Consider the following 27,915-nt stretch of genomic DNA (forward strand, 5'->3'; position numbering starts at 1 on the left):
TTAAAAAAAAAAAAAAAAAGGTTACAGTGCTCTATAAGAAAATACACTCAGTTTATTAGGTAGAATGAAAAGGAGTACTAGCACTGTTGCCTCACAGCAGGAAGTTTCCTGGTCTGAAACCCATCAGGGGCCTTTCTGTGTGGAGTCTGCATGTTCTCCCTGTGCTTGTGTGGGTTTTCTCCAGGTACTCTGGTTTCCTCCCACAGTCCAAAAACATGTATGTCAGGTTGATTGGTGACTCTAAATTGCCCATAGGAGTGAGTGTGAGTGTGTGAGGTTGTTTGTCTCTATGTGGCCCTGTGATGGACTGGGGGCCTGTCCAGGGTGGACCCCTGCCTTTCACCCAAAGAGAGCTGGGATAGGCTCCAGCAGATCCCCGTGACCCTGGTTAGGACTAAGGGGGTATAGAGGATGAATGGATGGATGGAAAAGAAGTACTCGCTTTTGGGTATAATGTGCTCCTAGATCTCAAAACATTGGCAACTCCAATTTTAAAAATATTAAATTTAGCATTGTCGCAATATCCAAACACAGTTATTTTGACCTACTGGTTTATTTATTTATTTATTTATTCATATTCATAAGATTTTGCATCAGGATTAACATCTTGAACCTATAAAACCACTAGTCTACCAGCATCAGCAATGATGGACTAAACCTTTGAATGGATCACAGGGAAGTGTTTAGTGTTTGGTAACTCTTGATGTTGAAGACTATTACAATTACCCTTAAGCCTGCTCCAGCTCTTAGGTTATTCTTAGGTTCCTGCTGCTACACAGGAAATCAGTTTTGAAAATTGCATTTGCTCTCAAATCATCCATCTGAACATCCATTATATTCCACCAGCTAAGCTTATCCAAGCCATTATCAAATATTCAAACTGTGACATGATGATGGCACATTAGACTATGCAGCCAAGTCTGATTATAACACTTCAAAAAAAGTTGGAAAGTGTACAAAAGCTATAAAGAGGTCCTGATTGAAGTTGTTGGTCAGTGTAGGCTGAGCCAGAATTCTCCTCACAACAGCAAAGGAAATTATCTAAATGGTAATAAAATATGATTGATTGGCTTTGTGCTCATAAATGATCATATTTAATTCTCACTACTATTTAATACAGAGCTGTGTCTGCCTGATTATTTCTGCAGAATCATCACCATGGCAAGTAGACAGAGAGTTCTTCAAGCAAAGAACTACTGCAATTTTCTTGAATACATGCAGACGGAGGTCACTGTCTTCCTTTCCCTCAAAACGTTTCAGTAAAGGGAAATTCTTCCATACCCCTATTTTCATCCCAGAAAGTTATTTTTGTTTAAAGAGGAAGGGTTCCAGCCTGCACCTGTAATCACCTTGTAATTACTGCAAAACGCCAGAAAGAGATGGATACTAAAGCTGCAAAACCACTGCCACAAGTGCAGGTAATTGCGAGCAATATCATCCTGTGAAACGTTTGTGTGTTTGTTAGGAAGTAAGCTGCACTTACTCAAACGTAGCTTTTATTTATGGAATCTAAATCAGATACAGTATAAGCTGTGTCTGTATGGAAACGTTATGTATGAGTGGTTTGTTTCTTTTTGTTTTTTGATCTATTGCACTTTTAACTGCAGCTCACACAAGTAATGACAGTAGACACCCAGCCTCAGAGCTCTGAGTGAGTCAGAGGCTAAATTAAAATCTGAAATCGCAGCTTTGAAGCAGTGGCCAAGAACTGAGATTAGGCCTGATCTTTTTTAGCTGGCCTTGAATAAACTTTCTCAGCATAGGTTTCTTTTGTGGCGCATGACACATTTTAAGATTTTTGTCTTCCTTTACTGTATGTGTGATTTGCATTCTCATCTTGTAAAAATTGGCTTTGCATTGTATTGTGGAATACATTTCATTTGGTATGGTAATCGCCTTTAGAAAGCCGCTTTAAGTTTCGCTAGGCTTTTGCTTGCAATGTGGGGATCAAGCTTTGTGCTCTTAGTCCGCGTTCTGTGCTGAAAACTGCTCAGCTAAAAATACATAAAATGACATGTTAATAGCAGTGTTGGGACAGGTGAATGGTTTCTGTTGCAGTAATACATGATCCAGTATCTTCACTGACTGGAAATGTGAGGTTTAGTGAGCCTGCCTGAGTTCAGAACAAGCTGGCTATCGTTTGAAGAAAAAGATAAGATGTTTAAATCAAGTTAAAAACATGAATTGCATTCATGGTCCCCATACAGAAGCAGCAATAGTAAGTCATATGTTTATGTCATACGTCATTAAATAACAGTTCCATCATATATATTAATCAATATTATAACTCCAATGTGCCTCTTGCTGTAATATTGTTGCTTTATAAAACTAATTATGGCCATGACATTTTATTTTTAACCCTTTTAAAGATAGTGTGGGCCATTAGGAACAGTCAGCCCAGTTGTGCAAACTCATTTTATCTATTTGGACATAAGGGCAAAGTTTGCTGTGTAGGTTGGACTCTTAGCTGCTGTTAAGGTTAACAGGGCTAATAAGACTCTCTACTTTTTATTTGTCACAGTACCAGTACAGACACTTCAAGCATTGCACTAAAATTAAGTGGTTGCTTTTTGTTAACCCCCTTATATTTTATAGGAAAGTAAATTGAAGTTCTTCTCATGGTAAGTTTTTCTTTTTCTGAATCTCAAGCCATTTGAAGAAAAAAAAAATTACAGTGAAATTGTTGAACCATGATCATAAATGGGGACAGGTTACCCAAAAAAAAAAAAGTGTATCACAGGCTTTAGCAAGTTCAGTCAGAGAACTCACTGGCAGGCAGCCACTGGCCTAACTCTGCTGTGTATTTGTTCACTTCACCCATCACAAACACTTCACACATCCAGCAGTCCATTTAAATTGGAAAGGAAGCTTTCCAGGTCTCTGCTGCTGATCAGTTTGCTCCTGCTGCTGGTGAAGCTACTGCTGCGTGCTATACATATCTGGCTATTTTTGCCCTTTATCCTATATACTGGAAAAATGCTGTACAACCTTTCTGAACCAGATGGTGATGTCCTCTGGAGAAACACCCATCTTTTCATCCACCCCATGAACTTCTCACCTATTTCCTATTCTGTCATATGTATGCTGCTGCTACACAGTCATCATTTGGATGACAGTGATGTTGCTTAAGTATTTTAGTTATCTTATCACTTATCCATTTCATCTTGCACCATGATTTGATGGAAACATCTAGTAACCTGAGCCTTACTGCATGCAGATGAACTATAATACCTAGGTTTGAGAGGATTTCCGTTAATGACTGTTTTCAAGGCGAATGGCCTCATAATTAATTCTACAGGGCTTTTTGAAAGAAACAGAATGCCTTCATCATCATGTGTCGAATAATGATCTCGTAAACCAATAACACTAGTTTAATAACATGGCATTGCTTATTTTTAATAAATGTTCTTCGCTTCCATATTATTAGACTTTGTGTGTGGGTGCGTGAGAGAGAGTTGAACGCTATGTTCTGTGTTCACACCAACATTGTTATCTCTCCCTGTGTGCATCTCCAGATCCTAAGACATTAATTTGTTTTTCTGTCCTATCAGGAAGCAGCAAAGAGACGGCATATATGATAAATGCCATGTAATATGAGAACGGCTCAGACCTCATCTAGGAAACAGAAATCAGCAATCAAACCAGAGTTTGTACACATATGCATGTTTAACGTCTGGCCGCATTGTCAAGGAGCTGCTTCGGGTGATGTGTGTTCCCAGCTGCAGTGATATATCCGACCATACAATTAACTCTGTGCACAGGAAGCATATGGGAGCAGATCCTTTAAATAAAACAAATGTATTGCTATGCTGTTCTACTCCATTTGCTATCTGTACTGAATAAATCAGAATAGCCTGATTGAAATGGCCAAAATGAAACACATACTTCAGTCAGTACGTTTTGGCTACCAGCCCACCACTGACACCTATCATGCTTCAGCCAATCAGACGCACTTCACAAATAGGGCAGTCTGTGTAAATGGGTAAGGAGTAGCAGCAGGTTTGTGGTGCTGATGTGCTCCTGCTGCATATCCACATACAAATATGGAGGATGCGAGACATGCTCAGCATGGACACTCTAGCACACTTACCACCATCCTGTGATGTCATGTCACCTGCTTGTACCTTCTTTTGTGTACTGTGGAGCAGTCGTGTAGTTCTCTAACAGGGAATGTTTACACCACACTGAGTTATGGGTACAGACTGTACATACAGGGAGCATAACAGAGCTATTCTCTGGCAAACCTAAACCAGTATATCCAGAGTTAGTTGTCCTAAAAAAGATCTTTCACAACTACTGTTCCCTAACAAAGGATGCATAGAAATGTAGAAAGACACCATCACAATGACAGCTTAACCAGGTTAACATTTGTTGAAAAACTCATCCCCATCCACTAAAAGCAGCTACTGCAGTGGACATATTCAAAATGTGGCTTAGATAGATAGAAGATATGTAAAATATGTTGCTTATACTAATTACCCTGCAGATGATTAACACCCAGATTAGCAAGGTGTTACCAACAGTGGTACAGACTGTTTTTAAATCACTGGTTAAAACCAGCTTCACCACTCTTGTCATGGATGTTTCCATCCCAGACAGGCAACTGTTTCTGGTTCTGATAAACCCACTGTTTACTACCTGCACAGCAGCAAAAGAGAGACAGATGGAGTTAGCGATACTGACTACCTGCCAATCATAGTGGAGCAGCTAAAGGGGCAGATATATTTCCCAAGAGTTGCTGCAGACCAAAACAGAGCTAAAAGAAGAATGGATATTGGACTTTTGCCAGGTAAACACAAACATTGCAGAAAATGTATGCTAATGTTGCCCTATGTCGGCTGGATGTGTAAACAGGGAGCTGTTCTCTAAGATGTTTACCATGTCAACTTTATATGTAATGTGTTTTTTTTTTTGTATTTACAATTTGTTGTGCATTATATTAAAGTTTTTATAAATTCATGAAACTCAAATAATATAAAGCTACACAAAAATGTCACTTGTTATTGTTGTTGTTGTTGTCACTAAATTAGTAGAGTTCATTCAGCTGACAACCAACAAGACTGAATGAATATCAAAACAGCATCCCAAATGTAATATGAAGAGAACAAATCTTCTACAATCTGGCAGATTAGCCAGCAGATTAGCATTGTTTTCTATTATTATGATTATTATGATTTTGTCATAATAATATGACAAAAGTGAACCTAGCAGAGCCAGATACAGTTGTGCACACATTAGCATGTCCGTGCTGCTGAACATGTAACAGTTTAGTCATCATTCTCCCAAGGACAGTGACTCACAGTGAATATTTTGAAAAAGTAAGCGAGAGCTGTTAACCTTATAAAACGCTGTGTCACTGTATTTGGTTCAGTTTGTAACTGTTTGAAATGCAGGCCCCACCCTCGCAGCATCTGAACCATCATGAGGCAACAGCAACGAGATGCTGCTGTGATTCTCCTGGACGGAGGACAACTCACATGCTTTATTCTGAGTAAATAATAGAGCAATGCTTTAACAACTCTGAGAGCTCAGCACATTTAGAGTTTCAGACATTTGCATTTAGAAATTAACACTCTACAGGGTTTGACTCTGTATCCTCTTTAAATGATTAATTATTTTACCAGCAAGTGTCTCAAAAGAAAAAATGAAATTATTTTTTGACATTTTATTTTATGGCCTGGGCTACTGAAAAACAGACCTAATCTGAAATCAAATATAAGCCTCACCCTCTGTGAGTTAGACGTTTTTAAGATAGCTCTGTGGTTATTTAACCTTAGAATTTTTATGAGGAGCCCAAGTTGCAATTTTTGAGTTCATTTGTACAGGGCAGAAATGTGTGTCTTGGGACATAGAGGCACCATGAGAAGAGGAATAACAGCATAAATAATATCATAAAGCACATATGTTTGTCAATTACACAAAATGTATGAACTGAATGTGTCCAACAGCATTGTATTGACTGTGCTTTGGTGAAAGATCAGACATCATCTTACACATTTAGAGACACACACAGAAAGATAGAGATGACAAAAAGAAAGAGATATGCAGTGGGTATTAAGAAAGAGATGATAGATTAAATTACCACACCTGTAAAGCATAACTGGGATACCTGATGCAATGACCTGTCATTTTTTTAATTTTAAAACTTCTGTTGTTTAAGTTGAATCAAGGCTATTTTATTTGCATATAACTGTGAGTTAGAAGGCTTTGTAATATCCAAGGTATAAAGAAATCCATAAAAACATCTTCCTGAGGGCACAGAGAGACACCTTCTACACTGCAGCTGAGTCATGTGGAGGCTTCATGCTCACATCATGAGCAGCTTTGAGGATGGCTGTGTATCAAGCTATATGGGAGACAGCCTATCTGTTCCATGTGCCCACTGATGTGGAGCAGCAGATTCAGTGTCAGGCAGAAATGGTCACTGTGTATGTTTAGGGGGAGGGGGGCAGTAAAGAACTGCTCTGTTTGTGTGTGTGTGGTAGTTACCGGTGACAGGCGAGAACCTGCGTGTGTGTGGTGATGGTGGTGTTAATGTGTGTAGTGGGAGTGAGAATTCAGGTTTAGACAGTGGGCAAGAAGCCAGTGCATGACTGCATCATTGTGTGGACGATGCAGTTCAGTGAAGGGGAGATTTGATATTTTCTTCCTCTCACTAGGGCCTTCCTTTAAGCCAGAGCTTTGCCCAGGGAACACTCACAAAGGAGTCTTCTGCTGCAGCTGGCAGAATCCTGCTACGTGATCTAAAACCAATTTCGCTATTTGAATAAGCTAACACTTATTTCCTTATCTTCCCCTTGCAGTCCAAAAAAATCCAGGCTCAACTGAAAGAACTGCGGTACGGGAAAAAGGATTTAATTTTTAAGGTAAGCTCAAACTTGGGGGGAGGGGGCCTTTATAATAGCTCCAGACCAGAGGTAAACAGGTACTTCAGACCACCTTGAAAGATGATCCCATCACACAAGCTACTCTAATTAATTTAGTCTGCAATTACAAAGTCCCTTCCAGCGAGGCAGCAGCCCACAAGCCAATTGTCCAGTGCTAAGTCCTGTCCTCTGTTTCCCCCTGTGCAAGATCGACCCCATCCTTTTCAATCATGGAAGGTATGTGGATAAGTGATGTGGACAGCGGTGGATTAGGTTGATAGAGAATGATGCATTAGATCAAAGAAGCGAATCCTCAGGACACAAATTACAGATGACACCATGTGTTGCTACAGTATATTGAGAGGGTTGCACATATTCTATGGCATGAGAAATTTGCGTTCTCCTCACATACTTCCTCTGCAAGCTCAACATAACCAGCAAAAAGAAGAAACCCTTCTGTACTGTTGCACACCCATAAATACTCTACTACCCCTGGTCTTGCAAGGACTAAATGTTCTTAGGTCTGAGTGCTCACGTAATATTTATTGGCATTTACTGGTACATGGACTGACCTTTCAGGCCTTGTTTGTAGTGTTAAAATGTCAGTCGACATTTCTGCCACAACGCCCTGTTACGCCATTCCTTTAATGTATGTTTTGATCCTTCAGACCGTCATTCCTAAGGCTCTGTCAGGCATAAATGAATTTAAAAAAGTCTCAATGCTCACAGACTAAACTTTATGCTTCTAACCCAATGTCCGATTATATTGTCTCTGGATGTCCTGTTCCTTGTTCTATTTTAGGCTTTGAATGATGGATGCATTCACTTGTTTGCTTGGTGTCACTGCTTGTAAATCGCTGTCTCTCAAGTGCATCAGTCGCTCACCCAAAACAACGTTATTGCTCAATGTCACCAAACATTTCATGTGCACCTTTAAAACATTATGGTCTTCATGATTTTCAGTTTCATACCAGAAGGCTAATTTGATCATACGCCCAGTTGTAAAAGAGTATGACAGTTTGATTTTTTTTTTTTTTTTTTCCTGATGGAAAGGTCAGAGGGACATGATGCATTTCCCTCTGACCCTCCTAACCCTGCAGGCTATTCCTGAAAATGAATTTGTATTCTCCATATGCTGTGATCAAAAGCCCAGTGGGGGTTGTCAATTCAAGATATGGAAATGTCATCACCCTCACAAGACGGATGTCAGGCAAGGCACCTTGACCGGAAGGGAATTGAATTTGTTATGACTGGCTGTTGTATATATCAAAGTGCGTTTTGCTGGACAATGTCAATGGGCACAAAAACACAACCTTACAACACCAGATACACAACAAAATCAAGGAACCTGAAAACTTGTTCTTGATACTGGGAGTCATTTAGTCCTTCTCTGAATTGACAGGTATGACCACCAAAGTATAGGAATCATGGGACCATAAAAATAGAAAAGGGAACTGTTCTGACAGAATGCAATGATGCAGATTCAAGCATACTGCATGTAAAAGATGCCAGCACTGTCGTTTTCCTTCAGTGGATAATTTTTCATTAATAGCACTCAGATTTAAACAGACAATGTGAAGAGAGACTCAAGTCTGTGAATGCAAACCATGCAATCCCAATACTAAAATGGAAATACTACAGACAGGTTCCCCTTCACTTGCTCAGCCATAACATTTACAACTGCAGATGAACTGATGTTGCCTTCCTTTTCCCTATGAGACAGTATTTTTGGCAGAGGAGCCTTATTCCAGCCTTCGCATCTTCCTCTCTCTATCAGTCCACTTGTAAATGTACCCCTAGAGCTGTTTCTCCTCCAACATTGTGAAAAAATATTAAAGAAAAATGACGGCTTGATGTAGTCGCATGCCTCATCTAGCAGAGTGGCTAGTACCCCACTGACCCCACACCTCTATAATGGACTCAGCACAGAAATATGGAGCTTTAGACTTAGAGGCACTAACCCTGAAAGTCAGCATTTCTGGGTCAGTGGCCATGTGCCCACAGTCCTCAGAGGGCTATCTGCTGATGATGCTTTGTCTAATGGATGTAATGGCTCTGTACTGTAGCCCCACACACACACACACACACACACACCCTCACACACACACACACACACACACACACACACACACACACACACACAGTCTTCAGCTTCTTATTCATTACTCTGTGTTAAACTCAGAACTTTGTATTGTTTTGCAATATTTCCTTAGAGTACAGTATTTTATATTGGTGAAAGAAACTAAATGTACTCTTTTGGTCAATTGTAACATTATCCATCTTGTCCACTGCCAGTATTTTAATGGCAAATATGTTATAATACATCACTAGTCTGTTAGAAATTGAACTGTAAAAATAGTCTTTTGATCAGTACCCTTCAGTTTCCCTTATGGTGAAGATTATTCAAACATGCATCAGCACCTCTCATATGCCCGTTTGCCACAAAAAGATTATGTACAAGCCTTTGTGACCAAGATTAAAAAACTGTTCCTTGAAATGTATTAACTTTAGATTCTCTCTGGAGTAAAGCCCAACAGCTACACATGACTGTGCAATTTTTCCAAACCCTCTGCTAACAAAACAACAAAACAACCTGAGTGAAAGCTGATTCTTTGGCTTCTTTGAAACCCCAGAGTGGTCAGTCTCACCCTGTCGTCGACAGCCACTGCATGTCTCATGTGCCAGGGAAAACTCAAACGTCGTTCCAGCTGTCGCGTTGAGTGGTACGAGTGACGGACATGTCCATCATTAAAATTACCGCTTTGCTGTCAGAAATCAAGATCAAAACAAGATAAAATCTGAGAGCATGCCAAGTGTCTCCACTATGTCACAAAATCTACTGAAGCGTCACATAAGTCAAGTCAAGTCAGAGATTGTTGATGCAATGTCTTGGGTTAGCTGACCTTGAGTGTTTCAGAAAACATTATCGTTACTTTTACCAGTAAAAGATACCCGATTAACGTACGTGGCTCAAAGCCGATGACCAAGACCAGTTTTTACACAGACTGCATGCAAATTATCCTTAATACAGATTTCTTTACTTCCTGCTGATTCATTTATCAATAATAAAAGACTCCTCTGAGGGAGCTATCTTGATCCTTATATGGAGTTATATTGGCTCATTCACTGAAAAAACATCAGTGTGTGTACGTGCGTGCGTGTACGTGTGTGTTGTTCAGCTCAGGGATTAAACTCTGGCGATGAGGCTCATTAACAGTGTTGATGGTTTTAGGAGGTCTGCTCTTATAAACCTTTCATCTGTCTTTTTCAGTGTGGCGTTGAATGAACTTATGCTTATTCATTACACCCTCTCGATTCCATGAAATAGACCAGGGGTATAGTTCAAAGCATTTGAGTATTGAAATCAAACTAATGAATTCCTATGCATAAGGTTTAGTGCCCAATCAATGTGTGTAAGTAAGGTGTGTGGGATGTCATAATAGTGATTTTAAAAAGTCAGGACAAAAGTGTTGATCGGCAAAATAATAAAGCCCTCAGTCCTTTGTGCTATAGATTTGTGTTGTCGATGGTGCTGGGGAGATGAGGTGGCGGATTGAGAAGTGCTTTGTTTATATAGAACAAAGGGGTTTCAACTGATTGAAAAGTTGTGTCTTTCTGCAGGGACAGCAGCTAATGGACTTGGAGCACAAGTTAACAATAGCCAAGGAAGAACTGGAGAAGACTGCACTGGATAAGGTAAATAATAGGGGGGGAAAAAACTTCCTGTTGTAATAATAATGCTTTCATAAAATTTCTTTCTTTTATTCAGTTATTTCTTTAAGAGAAGTTTGATCTATTTAAACCCAGTATGTCAAACACAGAATAGAGATTAGCATCTAAATAATTTATTGAATAAAGAATGTGCAGTAATATTAGCCATTTTAAATGTCAGTTTTGGAGAGTGGTGTTTTGACCCCATTCTAATGTAGGTAGAGAGGTTGGTGGGTAGGTAGTAATAATGGTTTTCATGAAATGCCTCTGTATTTTCAGAACATTTAGCTTCAGCAGGTTGAACACAAGCAGCAGCTTAATTTATATGGTTATGATCATTTATATTCATATCTATAAATAGACATAAATATAAACAATATAGATTTAATGATGTGTGGTTATTGATGCAGTGTCCCTGGGGGAAAGTCAGATGAGTTAAAATGCAGAGGGAGAAAGTGCTGATTAGGAAAACAGATAGTTCTGGTGCTCAGTTCAGGAGTATTGACATTAGAGGCTGTTGTAAAATAATTAAACCAATGATTGTGTCTATTATTATTATTGATTAAAGGTAAATGATCTCATGAACATTCCTTCTTTTTTATTACTGTGGTGAGTTTCGCTTCATGTCTTGCCTAATGATGCCTCCTAGCTGTTCTAGAGTCACTTTAAAGCATGGCCTCCTATGGCTTTAATGCTTAAGTAAATTTCTCATGTGGGTGGGTGGGAGCAGGGATGGAGGGAGTCAAAAATCTTCTTGTGTGTGTGTAATCTTGTTTGGGGACAGGAGTCTCAGCTGAAGGCGCTGAAGGACACAGTTCACATCTGCTTCTCAGCTGTCCTCCACAGCCAGCCCAGCAGCAGTCACAGATTTCCTACCTCCCCAACCCACTTGTTCAGATACTCATCACTCCTCAACAGCTCCAGAGTTACCTTTCAGCAGCCACATGCCAAGGTAATCCAGTATTCATCACAGTTTCATCTGATTTAATACGCATCCAAGAGAAAGCTTGTGTTGTTGTGAAAATGCAATCATTTTTACATTTAATGAATTGGCTGAAAGTTATACTCGCTCGATCATACAGTACATCTACAGCAGATGAGGTCGTCCTGTCCTAGTAGTAAAATGTCAGCATGTGCACGGCAGAGATATCTAGCACATCTGTGAATGTGAAGTGTTTACATTGTTCATCATGAAGTAAATAGGTCTTATAAACATTTTTAAAACCAAAATTCTCATTTCTTGTGGTTGCAACAGTCCTTTATTACCTCTATGATGTCCATGATTTTAAAATTGCCTATATGTGTATGATCAGAAGCTCAAATAGTGCCCATCTCTCCTTTGTCTCTTGTAATCCCCTGCATATTTTGAATCTTTTTCACTTTTATATATATATATATATGTATATATATATATATATATATATATATATATATATTTTTTTTTTTTTTTTTTAAACAGCATATTCATCATGTATTTGTAGTAACAAAATTAGGAACTTTTCTTATTTCATTCTTTAACTTGCAAAGCACACTTAAAGACACACAAAACACTAAAAACAAACACTAATCTGACATTACTGCATGTGCGAGAAAGAAGGTATAATGGCTCGGTATATACTGATTTGTTATTGGTGGGTTTATATAGATATGAGTGTGTAATCTGTCCTGATGAGACAATACAGAAGTAAACAAAATATAGTTCAGCTGAGTGTTTAAAATGCTTTGGACACTAACCAACCAATCACGAACTTCACTGGTAATTATGGTTGAACTAACAACAGTGATATCTGAGTAACCTATAATGTTACACAGCCAGTTGTTTAATCAAACCTTTAGAGCCTCATATTGCCCTGGATATACAATATGTCATTGTGATAATCATGGCTGAGGCAATGCTGGACCATTTACTTTTTACCCACTGGCATTAAATGAGCAATACATGCTGCTTGCACAATGCATTTCTACAGCCCTTTGGTATTACCAATAGCTTGCCCAATGGGCATTTTTCACAGCAGACATTTCTGAGTGGTCATAGCAGGGAAAGCACAGTCCTAATTAATACAATTAACAAATGCTCTATTGTATTTAAGTGCATCAGTGGGTTTAGTCAAAGAGCAAGCATGTAAAACAGTTGCGCCCTGGAACAGGTAGCACTAAATGGATTACAGGCCTTATTAATCCAATTAATTACACATGTGGTTTCCTGCTCTGATGTGTCAAAATGTCTGCAATGAGAAGGGCAATAGCATATATTGGCAATTTGATTTTCTCTGATCCCAGTTTGAAACACACCAGAGGATAAGTTTTTATAAAGTAGTATACAAGTTGGATGTGTGATTTGCCTCAGTAATGATGGAGTATAATTTTCCCTCTGACATTCCATGTAAGATATAGCAGCCTGCTGTTTTGTTGGGGTTTTTTTGTCTCGCTTCTGCATAAACACTTTCAAATTGAAATTCATTTTGCACTGTAAGACCCAGCTTGGTGAAATCATGGAATATAACTTGTTGCTCAAATACCCCCCCCCCCCCCCCCCCCCACCACACCACCTTCATACATCAGAGCACATATAATGCACTGTGTGCGATATTAATTTAAAATTTAAAGTGCTAGAGCCGATTATTACCTCCCTTTCAAGTGGCTATTCGTCAATCTGATGCCATGAGCGAAATAGCCTTGGAAATAATTACTACCAAATATAACAGTTGGTCCAAACATGATTCCAGAAGTTTTTCAGAATAATAACATGTCTAAATCAAGTTATTTATGTCAGTCTACAGTGTTCTGGATGTAAAGCCCAATTACTTCAGAGCATTATGGGAGTTTTGGTATGTTGTGCTTAAACATGTTCTTTATGAAATAATGAACTCAGTGTGGCAAAGTGTTTGTTTTGAGCCACTCAAAACCAAGGTCACAGTAGACTCAACTAAGAATTTAATCCCTTTTAGGAATAAAAAAAAAAAAAAGTGACTGCCAAGAGGATTTATTGTAAAAATAGGATTATGCCTGTAGTATAGCCGTTGCTTCTTGTTTTGCTAGTGGAGCACTAGCACTAATGTTAAGTGTCAAGGTTTTACCCAGTCAGTACCTTTTGTTGTTAAAAGAAGGGAATGCTGTCTGATTCCAAACATTTCTACAAGTATTTGTTACTTTATAGACTGAAACAAACAGAATTGAAGAAATGTGGCAGAATATACACATCACTTTGGTTTCTTGAAAATGCACTTCACAATGCCTACGGTTATTTTTCCCTCGACCAAGCAGTCATGTCAACCTCAATCATAGATTGTGTTAGTTCTGATTTCTGAAAAGCAGTTTTTGCAGTCACTTTGAAATCATCACGTTGGCCACAGGACTGCAAGTGCCTTATCTGCCGTGATCCTGGTGCCCACTTCTGCCTTTAAGAGGCTTTTCTCTCCTCAAACCACTGACAATTTACTGTCTCTTTCATGGATGACTCCAAAAGTTGACATGTCACTTAGAGGATTTTTTTTTTGCTTGTTTTCTTTATTTGTTATCATGCTTCAGTACCACCAGTGTTACCACCGTCTTTCTGCTGTGGCATCACACAAAACGCTATTCTGAAATTGACACTTCCTGTCCACATTTAAGCTCTTGTTGGCATTTGCAGCCAAATCGGGTGATCAAGTTATAAGTTATGTTCATTTCACCATCTTCTTTTCACTATTCTGAGCCACATACATGTAAGCACCTGGGCAGAATAAACACCTTAAGACGCATCTTTGAAACTCAAGGTAGGTGTGAGTTCATTTTCTTATGCTAATGAATGTATTACTTCCCACTTCATTAGCATACAAATAGCAGCAGTGCACTTGTGAGCAGTTGCTAGCCCCATTATCTCCAGTAGCTGCTGTAAACTTTGACGGGCTGCCTGATAAATCTAAGCGTGCCCTCACTGTAAAGATTACTGTGGTGCTCCATCTGTCCACTTTGCCTGTGCATGTGGAGGTGGGTCAAATTCCATTTAAATCACTGCCAAATTTATCTCTAATTAAGCAGTAAAAAAAAAAAAAAATCAACACACAATAGCACTTACTGTGTGTATGAGCCAAAGAGCCCATAGCTGAGAGGCTAGGTAACAATGCAGCGACAAAGAGGCAAATGTCAAGCGCTTGGCTCGTTGATGACCATGTGCTGTTTCTCATTATACTCATTAACAGCATGAAAGAGCTCAGTACTATTATTACATCCTTTATCATAGTGTTTTTTAATCTGACAAATGTAGTTGAATGCATTCAGGTTGACATGGTAATATTCCTGAGAATGTATTGTCATAATATCTTAATAACAATCGCTGATCGAAATGCAATCGTTTTTCACACAACAACAGGATGTGAAATCTCACTGCCACTAGTGTAGAAAGGAAAAATATGCTCCAAACCTCTTAACACATGGAGATAGCCTTTATCCACTTACTGTGTAATAAAACATACATTTGATTTTCATAAGCACACTTAGCCTAAAATCTGCTTTGTGTTTTTGAAATCCAAAGTGGGTAAGTACAGGGATGTTTGTTCAAGCACTCACTCACACCACTTTGAGCTTAACACTTGTACTCTGAGCTAAAATAATGGACCTTAAACTCTGGTAGATGTCAGAGACCTTGCCTCACACACACTCACACACACACACACACACACACACACACACACACATACATGTATTTGTTACCTCAAAAGTCTTAACATTAACTTACATTCTTTCCTGAAGACTTACCCTAACCTTAACCATAACCATTACTTGCCTAACCCTAACCTCACCATAACCTTAAATGAAGTCATCACCATAAAATCCAGTGATCTGTTTTGTGGGGACCGGATTCCAGTCCCCTTTAGGAAGGCAAGTCCCCACAGTGTCAATGGGCTCCCGGTTTGGGGTCCCCACACTTACAGAAAAATAAGGCCACACACACACACACACGCACACACACAGTGTTCTGCTAGTGAAAGATTCATTAGTGTGAGGATGCAGAGATCAGCAAGATTGCAGTGGAAGTTGCTTCATATTTAACAGTCTCGGGGAGAGAGCCAAGTCTTGTGGTCCGATAGCATGCAATTTTCATCAAAGTAATGGGAGATGATGTCTTAGATGCTCTGAGCATTATGCCCGAGGAGAATCAGACATTTCATTGCTCTGCTCTCAGCACTTACTATTTACCTTTTATGAGTGTTTACTTGTCCATATAAATTGACTGGATATTTATTGCTGCTCTGCAAGGAGATAGAAGGTGGTTGGCAAAAACAGGCAACTTAAAGATATTTATCAGCTGAATTTGGATGATAGAATAATTTGCATTATGCCACAAATGTGAGATAACTTTCTAAGGAATCCACAAAAGTCTTAAAAAGTTTTCTTAAATAAATAATAATTATTAATTATGATTGTAAATTCAGAGTCAGTTAAAATTGCAGTTCAGGGTTTCAAGTTAAGGAAAAAGTGCTTTAAAAGGAAAACCAATTTCTCTGCATGTTTTCTTCTGTAGAGTTCACCTGTAACGAAACCTTCCCTGATAATAAATTTTGTCAGGTTAAGCACTGTATAAGTTCCTACTTGAAGAACACCGCCCTTATGGAGACAGGGCAGCCTGTTAAGCACCTTCCTTCTTTCATTGCTGTACCGTAAAATTCTGCTGATTCTGACGAATGTTGTCAAAGCTTAGGAAATAATTTATAAAATGTTCACCCAAATGTGGTCGCTAGCACAAGTAAAGCCAATTCTACAGAACCTGCCTAAAAAGATGTTGCTCCAGCTGACAGAGTAAGAATGGGGTTTGACAGTGACATGTTAGAATTGCTTGTGTTCATCTTGCAACCATCATTTATGCTCTCAAGAGGCCACTTTTGACCTAGTTAAGACTGGTACTATGTATTTGCCTTGTGCAGAAACTTGACTGCGGCAGACAGTTTGGAGAAATCTCTGGAAAATGTCAGTTAATCTTTTATTATTTGGTGTTACTGGACAATATATAGACAGCAGGAAAAATAGACAGTATCTGATGTGTGGAGGAAATGACATGTACTCAAGTATTTGTACTTCACTATTTCTATTTTGTGCAGTTTTACACTTCTACTTTGCTGTATTTCAGGGGTGAGTATTGCACACAACATTTATCTAACAGCTGTTACATGCCTCAACATATGATGAACTCTAAAATACAATATATTGTCAGGAATTACACCAGTGGGTCTGAAACTGGGAAATAGTTGTGTGTCTGAGTTGTTAGCACCTGTAGAGTTTTTTCCTCTGACCTTCTCACATGGTTTCATCTAAATAACTGTTTGAGGCCCAGAGAGGTAAAACCATTCAGTATTTTACAGAACAGCAACTTTTAGAGAAAAATCCATGAAAGTAAATAAAATTATGTAGCCGAATTTTTTTTCTTGTTTTATTCCTGTCCCGTTAATCATCTCATGGCCCCTAACGTTTGTCCTGTGACCCCCTAAGTTGAAAACCTTGGACAAAGCTACCTAACTATACCCAAAATAATAAAAACTACCACACCCTCAAAAACCTGTAACAGTGAAATGCTACTTAAACATTCACGCATTAGCACTGATCTAATAATACAAGAATAACAGTCATAGGTGCCTTTTTCTGCAGAATGATTACTTTTAATTTTGATACTTCACTGACATTAATTCCATACTTGAGAAGGATTTTGAAAGCAGGGCAATCTTACACCACTGTATTTGTGTTATACAATATAATGTATTGCGTGCAAACGGTTAAATCAGGTTGTCCAAATAATAGTTTCTCATTTAAATATGACAATGTACTGTATGAAAATATAAAAAGAAAGTCTACACATTTTCTGTTCTGCTTGTAAATGTCAAGATGTTTCAAAATGAACATCTATTGGCAGGATGGCCTTTCTATTGTTGCTTTTTTGTCTCATGAGCCACTGGCCAGTTAGATCAGCAGCACAGTTTGTACAGGTTGTTCCAGGTAGAAGTTGCTGACTTTTCACTGGCCTGTTGCTGGGAGTAGTTTGTTGTGGCTGCAAACTGAAACTGGCCTTAAATATTGTTAACATTCCCCATGAAAGAGGGTCATGCAGAAGGGACCAGCTGTACTCAGGCCCTTAGCAGGAAACATTCTCCACCACATTCAGAGTAGTTATGAGATGACTAATTTGAAATCTGCCAGGGAGCCTGCAGGCAAAGAATCTCCACTAACATTTTTGCACCTGAGATCTGTTTGACACATTTTGTATGATGGAGTCATTTGGAAATAAACATGACGTCAAAGGTTGTGAAAGGGGCCAGTTGTTATTTTCCAGGGTGTACCCCTGCCTGTCACCCAAAGAGAGCTGAGATAGGCTCCAGCAGATCCCTGTGACCCTGGTTAGGAACTTTTCTAAGAGGAATTATGACTTTCCAGTCGAGGTCAGCAATAGCCATACTCATGTATTTGAATGGTGTCTATTGCGTGATGGAAAAATGTTGACCGAAGCCTGCCATGCAACACTCCCAAAATTTATACTTTTTATTTACTATTTTTTTAGCCTCTGGCATAGAGCACCACTGATTCAAAGCACATCACTCTCGCAAGAAATCGTGTTTTTTTTTTTTTCTTTCATACTGACATCATTTCAGGTGCTAGTGATATAGATTGCTTTGCTACCTCTAGAGAGAACCCTTTCATTTCTGACTGTCCATCATGTTTTCCTCCCACTGTCCCGACAATGCTTTGGCTGTTTTTGCAGTGGGTCACTTCACTGAAACATCATTGTTCATCCCTCACAGTAGTAAATCCTGAAGCTGCCTTCCAAAATTACTTTTCACTCAGATGATCTATGTTTATGTGTTAATATACACATTAGTTGTAGTGTGAAGGTCTGACATCTGGGACCTGCATTCAGTTGACAGAGCAACTGAGCATTTACATTTCCTTTCATAACAAAATCAAGCCAGGACAGCACTTGACGTGATGGGATGTAGTTGCTTTTTTCCTTTTATATTTAGATTTTTTCAGTATTGGAAAGGTGACAAAACAACTTTGAAGGCTGTCATGTAGGCTACAGCCTGTTTGGTGGGAATACATTCTTAGTCATGCTAGCCGTCTAGCTGAGGCCGACCAATTGATTGCACTTTGGTTTGCCTTGGTCAGGAGCTTTTCCTCCTATTTTAAACTAGAAACAGCTGGTGTGGTGGCGTTGATGTGGAGTTTGGCTTCTAACTGCAGTAACTAAATCTGATCTTATATTCTGTATGTGATGGTTGAATAACACTCCCACCTCAGTATTTCTGTAATTCTGTCTGCCCTCTGTTTCGCACTTCCTGTTTTGAAATAGTCATTCCAGGCTTTGACGGCTGTCATGTTGTTGAATCAGTTCTTCGCAACAAACAAAATTTGATTTTAATTTAAATGAACAAGTATAAATTAAATAGTTATGACCCTTTGAGTCACAACTGTTTACTTTCCATGAACCCCAGAGCCACTGTTGCATCAACATGCATTTTATTTTTAACCCGAAGCTAAATGTTTTTGTTTTTTCCTACAGGATATCTCTAAAGTTCAGAGAATTGTCACAGCCAGTAAATCACCCGTGAATATCGGAGTAATGAGGAGAGAGAATGACGGAGTTAAAGAGTGCCAGATGGAAAAGGTGAGCCTTTAGAGTAATTAAACTGTAATGGCCTCTGTGACCTGAGGGTCTGTATCCATGAGGTTCATCTGTTCAATGAATCCATGCTCTGGTCCCTCATCAGAAATCAAACAAGCCCCTTTTACTCCAACTGTCTTCATTAGGTTCATTAGGTGGAAAACTTTATGCAACCAGTTTCAGCTTGATAATACATTCTTCTGTTAGTAGTTTTCATGTAGTTCAGCTTTTACAGATGTTATTTTGTTGAATCGCTTCTTCTCACATAGGATTATAGTTTTGTCTGTACTAAAACAATTTGTCTATTAATCCATAATCAGTCAAGTAATTTGTTCAGTAAAACTGTAAAAGATTTGCTGTTTCAAGCACTTTAAAAAAAAAAAAAGCCTTTCACTCACTACTGCACTTGCCTTGTGCAAACGTAATATTACACAGAATAACTTCATTGGCACATCTGAGGGAGCCGAGTGCCTCGCTGACACTTTGACAGCAGTTATTGAGGGAAGAAAGTGTGACGGAGTCACTGACCTCTGCTGTTCTGATGTTTTTGAAGGACTTTGGTACCTTATAGACAAAACCTTGCTCTAAGAATCTGGCAACTGTGAGTAGTCAGTTATCAAAGAGGCTCTGAATGAATATCTTCAAATGTGTCAAAAGCAAGAAGATTTGAAGAAAGCAGGGGAAATGAACAGTGTCCATAAGGATTTTTGACAAGTTGCTATCCAGAACTATTACAGATACAAGTTGATAGACCACTGGAGGCAGTGGAGTATGGAGGGATGCCACCCAGAGAGGAAATTACCCTCTGTGGAAACTGTGTCGAAAAAATGGTTACTTAATGAATTTGTGCCAAAAACAATGTGCACTGGTGTCCCCAAACTGATTATATAATTTTGGCAGGGTCGTATAAATCCTGCAGCAAGAGAGAGAAACATTCTCACACAGATAAGAAGAGGCATTTCTGAAACAGAGACTCAGATATTGTGTTTGCTCGTGAACACCAGATCTCTCGTTGTCCTGCTCTGCCTGTAGGCTGGGAGGAAATGAGGAGAGACGGTTGGTGTGAGAGTGTACAGCTTGCAATCTGCGCTTTGTTTGAAAATGAAATGTGATACGTTTCTAAAGAATGATTTCCTTTTCATAAACAGACCTCATGCTTAACTATTTGAAATATGCACTCCCTTGGTGGGGTACTAGGCACACATACAGTTTGTAAAACTAACTCAGTCTAATACAGCAGTCCTGCAATAAATCCGCCCTAATGAAGGTGATCGTGTTCAGTTTTTGTTGAAACTGATTCAGAGAGTTGTGGATTCAACTGTATGTTCTTTTCAAAGGAGGTAGTTTGTGCTGCGGCTGAACAGCATTGCATTATACACAGAGGTGTTTCTTTTATTTAGCCAACACCCATTGAAATAAATGTAGGAGACAGAGTAATAAATGTAATACAGTTCAACAGCACCACTAACTACTGCCCCCAGATTGATCATGCAGATGGATCAGCACCTCTCTGAAACAGAGACACCAAACATTATCACCTTCATGAAGGGAGGGTTTATTTTAGGACTTAGATTTTATTAAACTGCGTAATTAGTTTTGGATCTGCCAAATATGAGAATATTTCATACAAAATGTATTAAGCCAGAAACTGTCTCATGCGGTGTAGTGAACATCATTCATCAGTCATCCTACATTTGGTTAAATGCATCCAAATATTCTTGTGAACAGCAGGTGCTCCAAACGCATAATTCACAATTGACCTAATAAGATTAGAGAGGAGTAATTAATGGGCTTCATGATGACAGTGTTCAGTGTTCAGTCTGTTTTGACCAGAATCATTTGTAGCAATATTACATAAAGGAAAAACTATTAATATGGGTGCAATATGGCTTCGAGTTCATCACAGCTGGGAACTGTCTGACATTGCTTGTAGCCATATGTACAATTCTGTAAAAGAAAAATACATCCTGTAGGGCCGCAACCATAATGATTACTTCAGTATTGATTATTTGATGATTGATTGTTTAGTCTATAAAATGTCTGAAAATACTGAAAAATGACCATCTCAGGTTCTGAGAGCCCAGGGTGACAGCCTGAAATTGCTTATTTTTTCCGACAAACAATCCGTAACCCAAGGGTAATCAATTTACCATTATACTGTAAAAAATAAAAAATAAAAACTGGGGGAAGCCAAGCACCAGATCTTCATGAGGACCTGCAGATGTTAGGAATTTTTTTTAAAGATATTACCTAAACAATTATCAATTTAGTTCTTGATTCCTGTCATAAGTCAAATGAGAGAATTGATCAGATAATCGATTATAGATGTAGTTAAGTTTCTTCAGAAAGGTGTATTAATGTCACAGGTATTGTCCTATTCATTTCATGCTGTCACTGAATACACAGCTGGAAAGTTGTGTAAACCTACCAGCGTGTACTCTCTACACTGCAGTGAGATATTTCCCCTCTTCTCCTATAGTCCGGGGGCGACTGCTTCCAGAATCAGACGGAGGAATCAGCTCTGGAAAGTAAAAAACTACTAGAGCCACAGCAGGTGAGCTTCAGCTGAATTTATATGGAAATAATAACAGATGCAAACATTTCACTGCAGTGAATTCTTGTTCTTTTTTTGTTCCCATAAGAAAATATTAATCAGGAAACAGGCTTAATGTATGAGACTGCTGTATTTTTTTGTATTGTCAACAGATCCTATGATAAGCACAAAACAACAACAATTTGCTCCATCTCTCAGCACTTCCTGACTGTCCTAACCTGAGCTCCAAGATCATTTCATCATACTCAAAATGTAAATCAGCAAAGACAGGTCATTAATATTGTCGTACTTAGATAAACAAAAAAAGTTCAGTCATTTCCTGAATCAGCTGGGGATTCTAGTTTTTAACAAACATTACTCAAACATGAGGAAATCATCCATATTAGGGACTGTTTTCAATTATTTTTAGCTCCGGTCTTTTACATAAAAACCTGCCTTTTCTTGTGATTTGTTGACAAAGAAGAAAATATATCATCATCAGCCTTATCCTCTGTAGATGAAATAACTCCATAGCATTTTCAGGCCGTTTAGAGCTATTTTGTAAATAAACTACTGATATACACAATAATGCGATTGCCCAGAAGTAAAAGAATAAATAACATGTAACATAAAACGTGTTTTGAGGGACCTAATAGAAAGAAAGGCAACAGAAATGTACTGTACTTGAGTGGTGACTACATAGTGTCCGACAACTACAAACCAAAAATAAAGCACAGGAATAATACAATACACACAATAATAGAGCACAACAATGGTGAAATAAGATGAAAAGTCACACAATGCCTACATCACATTTCTAGATGTGTGAAGGTAAAATCTAATTCTCAGTGTGCAGGTGTCACCTATACTGCGTGATCTTTAATGCCCTGCCAAAGCCAATGTATAACAGCCTCCTGCATCATATTACTGAATTGAGTCACACCTGTTTGGTGGTGGCAGATGGTACGGCTAAACAATGCATCTCATTTCAATGCAGAGCAGTACTGTGTAACTTTGCAACTGTCTCGCATTCCAAGTGGCAGCCATTCATTTTTCGAAACAGACTATTTGCACAAGAATATGAAAATATGTCAGAAGAGATTTTGACAAATGGGCAGATTTGACTTTACTGGTTTGTTTTCATGCCACAGATATTCACTGAGAGCATCTGACAATTGCCTCTTCATGTAATGCAACACTGAACTGTGTCACTGATTCAAAGAAGAACAAGATAATAGTATTTTTGTTTTGAATTCAATGTAAATAGTTATGTATAATGTATTACTTGTTAAAAGCAGTTCACCCCTTGAGGCGTTTGTGCTGTTGTGTATCAACACTAGATGCCAGACTAGAGACAGAAAGATACTGTATGTGTTAGCAAAGAAAGTACAGTATATTTTAACGAATGATTTCTGTGGCGTTAATTAATACACTTTTGGGAGGATGACAAATGAGAAGACGTGACTTACAACTTCTTAATTGGGCTAATACGTTTTTTCAGTGTTATCTCATTAATTGGGAAACTGTGTTAAAATTAGCACCGACTCTCATTCATTCCACTCTTTTCCCTCACATGCCGTTCACAGCATAGTAAACTATTTATATTCTGGTGTCTCTGGCTCAGTCTGTATTAAACTGACCCCCATTCCATTCACTGGTCTACCTTCATTATGTGTGCTCATGTGTCTGACTGGCATCGCCCCTTTACTTCAAATGTTTTTGGAAGAAAAGTCGTCCTCGTAGTCTCGGACCTATTACTCAAACAAAGGTTTGTAGTAAAACACAAAACCTGCAGGTTTTAGTTGTGATATATTGTATTCAGCCAAATTAACTAAAATGACAAGCCACATTGTAAATATACTGTGTAGGTTCTAAAGCGAGGATGCAATCTAACGTGTATAAGATCTATTCAAATGTTAGGTGTACCTGCTTGACTTCAACATTGGGATTCTTTGATAGTAAAGTTTTTTCTGTCTCTTATTAATTCAAAATATATACTTCATAACATTTCAGCACACCCAGGCAGTCTTATCTCAGCAACACACTGGCATCTGTATTGTTTCTCCCCGACATTCCTGAATTCATTAAAGGTTGGAAGAATACCAGCTGGAAAATAAACAAAAATGAAAAAGTATCAATGTGTGGGGGGAAAAAAAAAAACAACAGAGGACGATATGCAGTGGTTCAAAATCAGCTATGAATTATTAATTATTTTATTAATAAAATGAAACAATAAAACATAAGTCTGTCAACTCTTTATTCTATACATCTTAGGATTCTTAACAGTAGCTGGATTCAGCTTGTTATGCAAATAAAGACAAAATTATTCCCCCAGAATCCAACAATACTGAAGAAAACATGTTTCATATGTAACTTGTTTTAGTTGCTACCATAGCCCATGAAATAAAAACACACCATCCGCCTGCTGTGGCACAGTCAGTTAATTAGTTAGTTGGCATGTACCCACGTATTCACAAAACTTTTACAAGTGTTTTCCAAAAAAAACCGTCCTTGTACCAAAAACTGTTGGACATCCTTATGGGAGTTTTTTTTTTTTCTAGTGATAAGTAACAAAAACTTCAAATTCTAAACTCGCATCAAAGTGGGCGACAAGTGAGAATGGCAAGAAGCCACAAGAGTACATTAAGTGAGAGATCAGGTTTGCCTGCAGATGGAAGTGAGAGTCACTGAGTAACAAGTCTCAGTTGCAGAATCACATGCAGTGCATACTTAAAGATGTAGTGCTCAGTATTTTATAAGTACACAACTGCCAAATGATACGGTTGAATTCAAAAGTTTACTTTCATGCTCCCTTGAAAGCGATGGGTTAAATGTAGTGGTGCAACTTGCCTCTTTGTTTGTTTGCTTCAAGCCAGGTGATAGAACTATAACCCACTGCCATGCAGAATGATGTGTAACTCGGTAATTTGCAAGCAGCCAGCAAGCCTTGAGGCATTCTCCAAAGTGACACGAGCAAGCACAGAACAGATGCTTTGCTTGGGGTTTCTAGTGCCTGTGAGCGGTACTTAAACATGTCATTGACAAAAATGAAGTTTGCATTCTGTTAATGCAATGCATTGAATCCTGATAGTTTTGTATTTGAAATGTTAAAGGGAATTTGTAGAAACAGTAAGAACAGGAACACATATCGCTGAGACACACACACACACACACACACACAAACTGAAATGTATTTCAATGTGCCTCTGAATTGTAAGCAGACTGCTGTTGCTGTCAGTGTCGGTCTGAGAGCTGCTGGTTTTCCATCCCACCAGGTAGTTAATTACATTCGTTCTAAAGTGTAACTCATTTTCTTGATGAAAACCAGCAGGGCTCCGCAGTTATGTCCCACAGGTGCTACTCCCTTTGAAGTCAACCTTAGAAAACACACTACATCCAGTCTGACATGTCTATATTTACCAATGAACTTCTAAAGGGTAATTAAAATCTACATTTGAGTAAATTACACATGCGCTCCTTGTTATGTTCATTATAACAGTGGTTATTTGCCCTTTCCAGTGAAAATCAAGTATTGTTACCCTGTAGATCAAAAAGCTTCTGAACTCAAACTTTAAACTCAGCTGTCACTCAACCTAAAAGTATTGAGTCGAGTTTTGGTCTTTAGTGGTGTCATGGGGCAGTGTTTATATGAGTGGGTGAGTTTGGGATTTTTCCATGTAAGCAGGTGCCGTGAGCTACATCCTGCGTCTTGTTGCCTTCATTTCACCGCCATCAATTTTATCACAAAAACATGTTTGTTCTATAGCTGTGGCCCAATTCAGGGGCTGCATTTGAGGGCTGATTGTGTCACGGACCTCATTTGTTTGGATCTTTCGTGGCCTAACATATCCCAACATTGTTTGTGCACCAGTGACAAAAAGCGAATATTCCAGACACAAGTGCTAAATCAGTGGCTCTGGCCCAATTTCACAGGTGTAAGTAATGTGCTTACCTCCAACAGAACGTACAACAAAAATATAATCAACATTTCTGGCGCCATCAATAGTGATAATAACATTTCCCAGTAAAATTGTCCAACTCTGGTCCACCTGCAGCTGTGACAGAACCAGCGTTCGTAACTTTAATGCAGGAATAGTTAATGATAGGAAATCCTCCTTAGACTAGGCCGTGTTATTTTGGTTCAGCTCATCATTCAGCCCATGGGGTCTACGACAGCTATGAAGGTTGCGCCTTTATAGATCGTCTCCCTCGTGGGATGCAGCCTCTGAATTGAGACATGGCTGATATCATTGTATTACACAGATATTTAGGAACATGTCCTTCTCACATTGAAGACTACACGTCTTCTGCAGATCATTACTGTGTCAGTCTTCCTCATCATGAGTCTTTATCTTCTGAACCTAACAGCAAGAGAACCAAGCGCAGATTGGAAAATTCAACACAAAGCTCTCAGACGGCAGCGAGGAGGTGGAGGGAGGCAGCAGCAAAAAGACAAAGCCACATAAATACAACTGAGCGGACAGCATATCATCCAAAATGCAGAGCTCCTGCATCGCCTGAAGGATCTTTCTAAGAGCACACACTTGCGCACTGTCACAAAAAACATATGTGCGCCCACACATGCAGACAGTCACCCACACACACACACACACACACACACACAGCTACACATATGCATATTAGCATTGTTTGCAAAAGCTGAGACACTGGAATTGTCAGATTTCAAACTGTCATCTGAGAACCTCCATAGTAAATGGCATGCATTATAGAAATTCTTTTTAAAAAGTAGCAATGGCACTGGTAACTTGTTTCATGATTGTTCATTTGTTGTTTACTTATTTGACTTTTATTCTGAGTGAGGACACTGCTTTCTAAATGTGTGATCTTTCTAGAGGAATCCCTTTGCACTGGTGAGGTCTGACACTGTATCCTGTGACAAGTATATCAATTGACAGATTAAAAAATACTCCTACTACTACTATTACTACTACTGCTACTACTACTACTACTACCACCCAACTTAGAATATTGTTTGTCACTCATTGTAGCAAGGTTAATTTACTCCTCCATGTTTTGAAATATAGAGGCTCAAGTTGGCTGGCCAACTGTTCAACATTTAATATTTCAGCACTCTTTCTGCCTTTAACACTCCAGAGGCAAAGAGTCAAAGACTCACAATGGGTCGTCTCCCTGAGAATGTGCCATGCACTGAGTAGTAACTCCTAGCTACATGTATCTGTGTTATCTGACCTTTCTGTGCCCTTTCAATGAACTGTAATTTTCAGTAAATGTGTGATGAATAAATGGTTATTTGTGGGAAAGAAATGAGTGTGTTTGTGATCAAGATAGAAAAGGATACTTGGTGCAAAACAGCAATTACATGTCAAACACTGCTAGAAGAGATTGTTAGGGAGGTACTGAACATCTCAGGTCAGAACTAAACGTTTTACTCTGGAAGACCAATTGTTTTTCAAATAATTTGAAAAGTTAGCTTGTCAAATTATTTCAAAGTAAGTTGACAGCATAGTCTTTTTGACTTTGTTGGCTAATCTGCAAATCCTGCTTCTTCCTTGACGTCCTGTGACCTGGAAGTACCTCTAGTCCAACAGTCTAGACAACAGTCTAGTCTAGTTGTCAAACAATTCCAGAAAATATATGTCAGAATATAATTTATGGTTTATTAAAAAGTCTTGCTTGGTCACTGAAAGCCATGTTTAAATTTGCTGCCTTTGTATATTATTGGATAAGGTGGCCAGCAGTCAAATGCAGAAATTTAATTTATGTGTTAAGTGTATGGAGTCTGAATCTAGGCAGCCTGGCTGAATCTCAATTCCCATATTTTATCACTCCTTGGTCCTTGGTTGACCCAGAAGTTGTTCTGGTCCCCCTAATGAAGGATGTTCCAAAGTTTTATTTCTGCTCTGAGCAGCCAGGAGTCTGCCTGAAGGAGCAATAACTGAGAATACACAAGTGCATCAGGGAAGTGTGTTACAGATTTACACGCCTGTTTATCGAAAATCGGTGTATGATAGGATGCCACGCGTGAAGGATTGGAAGAAAGGATGTCTCATGTCTCTTAAAACATGTTTCCCCCCTTTGTCCTTACTAACAATCCTCTTACCCTGTGTTAAAGGTGATGTCATTAAATGTCTTGTCAAACTAAGATTTTACTCTGCTGTAAGACAGTAAAAGCAAATTCTCACATTTAGGAATGTGGA

At 38.8% G+C, this 27,915-nt stretch overlaps 1 protein-coding gene across 1 annotated transcript in view; it reads left to right on the plus strand.

Annotated features, from left to right (window-relative positions):
* The window catches only part of luzp2 (leucine zipper protein 2), a 124,465-nt gene extending 98,122 nt beyond the window's left edge, over positions 1–26,343 (plus strand). The window contains exons 7-12 of the mRNA XM_026320252.1: positions 6,804–6,866; positions 10,488–10,562; positions 11,362–11,529; positions 19,102–19,206; positions 21,683–21,757; positions 26,105–26,343. Of these exons, the coding sequence (XP_026176037.1) occupies positions 6,804–6,866; positions 10,488–10,562; positions 11,362–11,529; positions 19,102–19,206; positions 21,683–21,757; positions 26,105–26,212 (594 nt within the window). The 3' untranslated portion in view covers positions 26,213–26,343. The remainder of the gene's footprint in view (positions 1–6,803; positions 6,867–10,487; positions 10,563–11,361; positions 11,530–19,101; positions 19,207–21,682; positions 21,758–26,104) is intronic.
* The last annotated feature ends 1,572 nt before the right edge of the window (positions 26,344–27,915 follow it).

The sequence above is a fragment of the Mastacembelus armatus genome, chromosome 3, assembly GCF_900324485.2.
Source record: "Mastacembelus armatus chromosome 3, fMasArm1.2, whole genome shotgun sequence".
Taxonomy (NCBI): domain Eukaryota; kingdom Metazoa; phylum Chordata; class Actinopteri; order Synbranchiformes; family Mastacembelidae; genus Mastacembelus; species Mastacembelus armatus.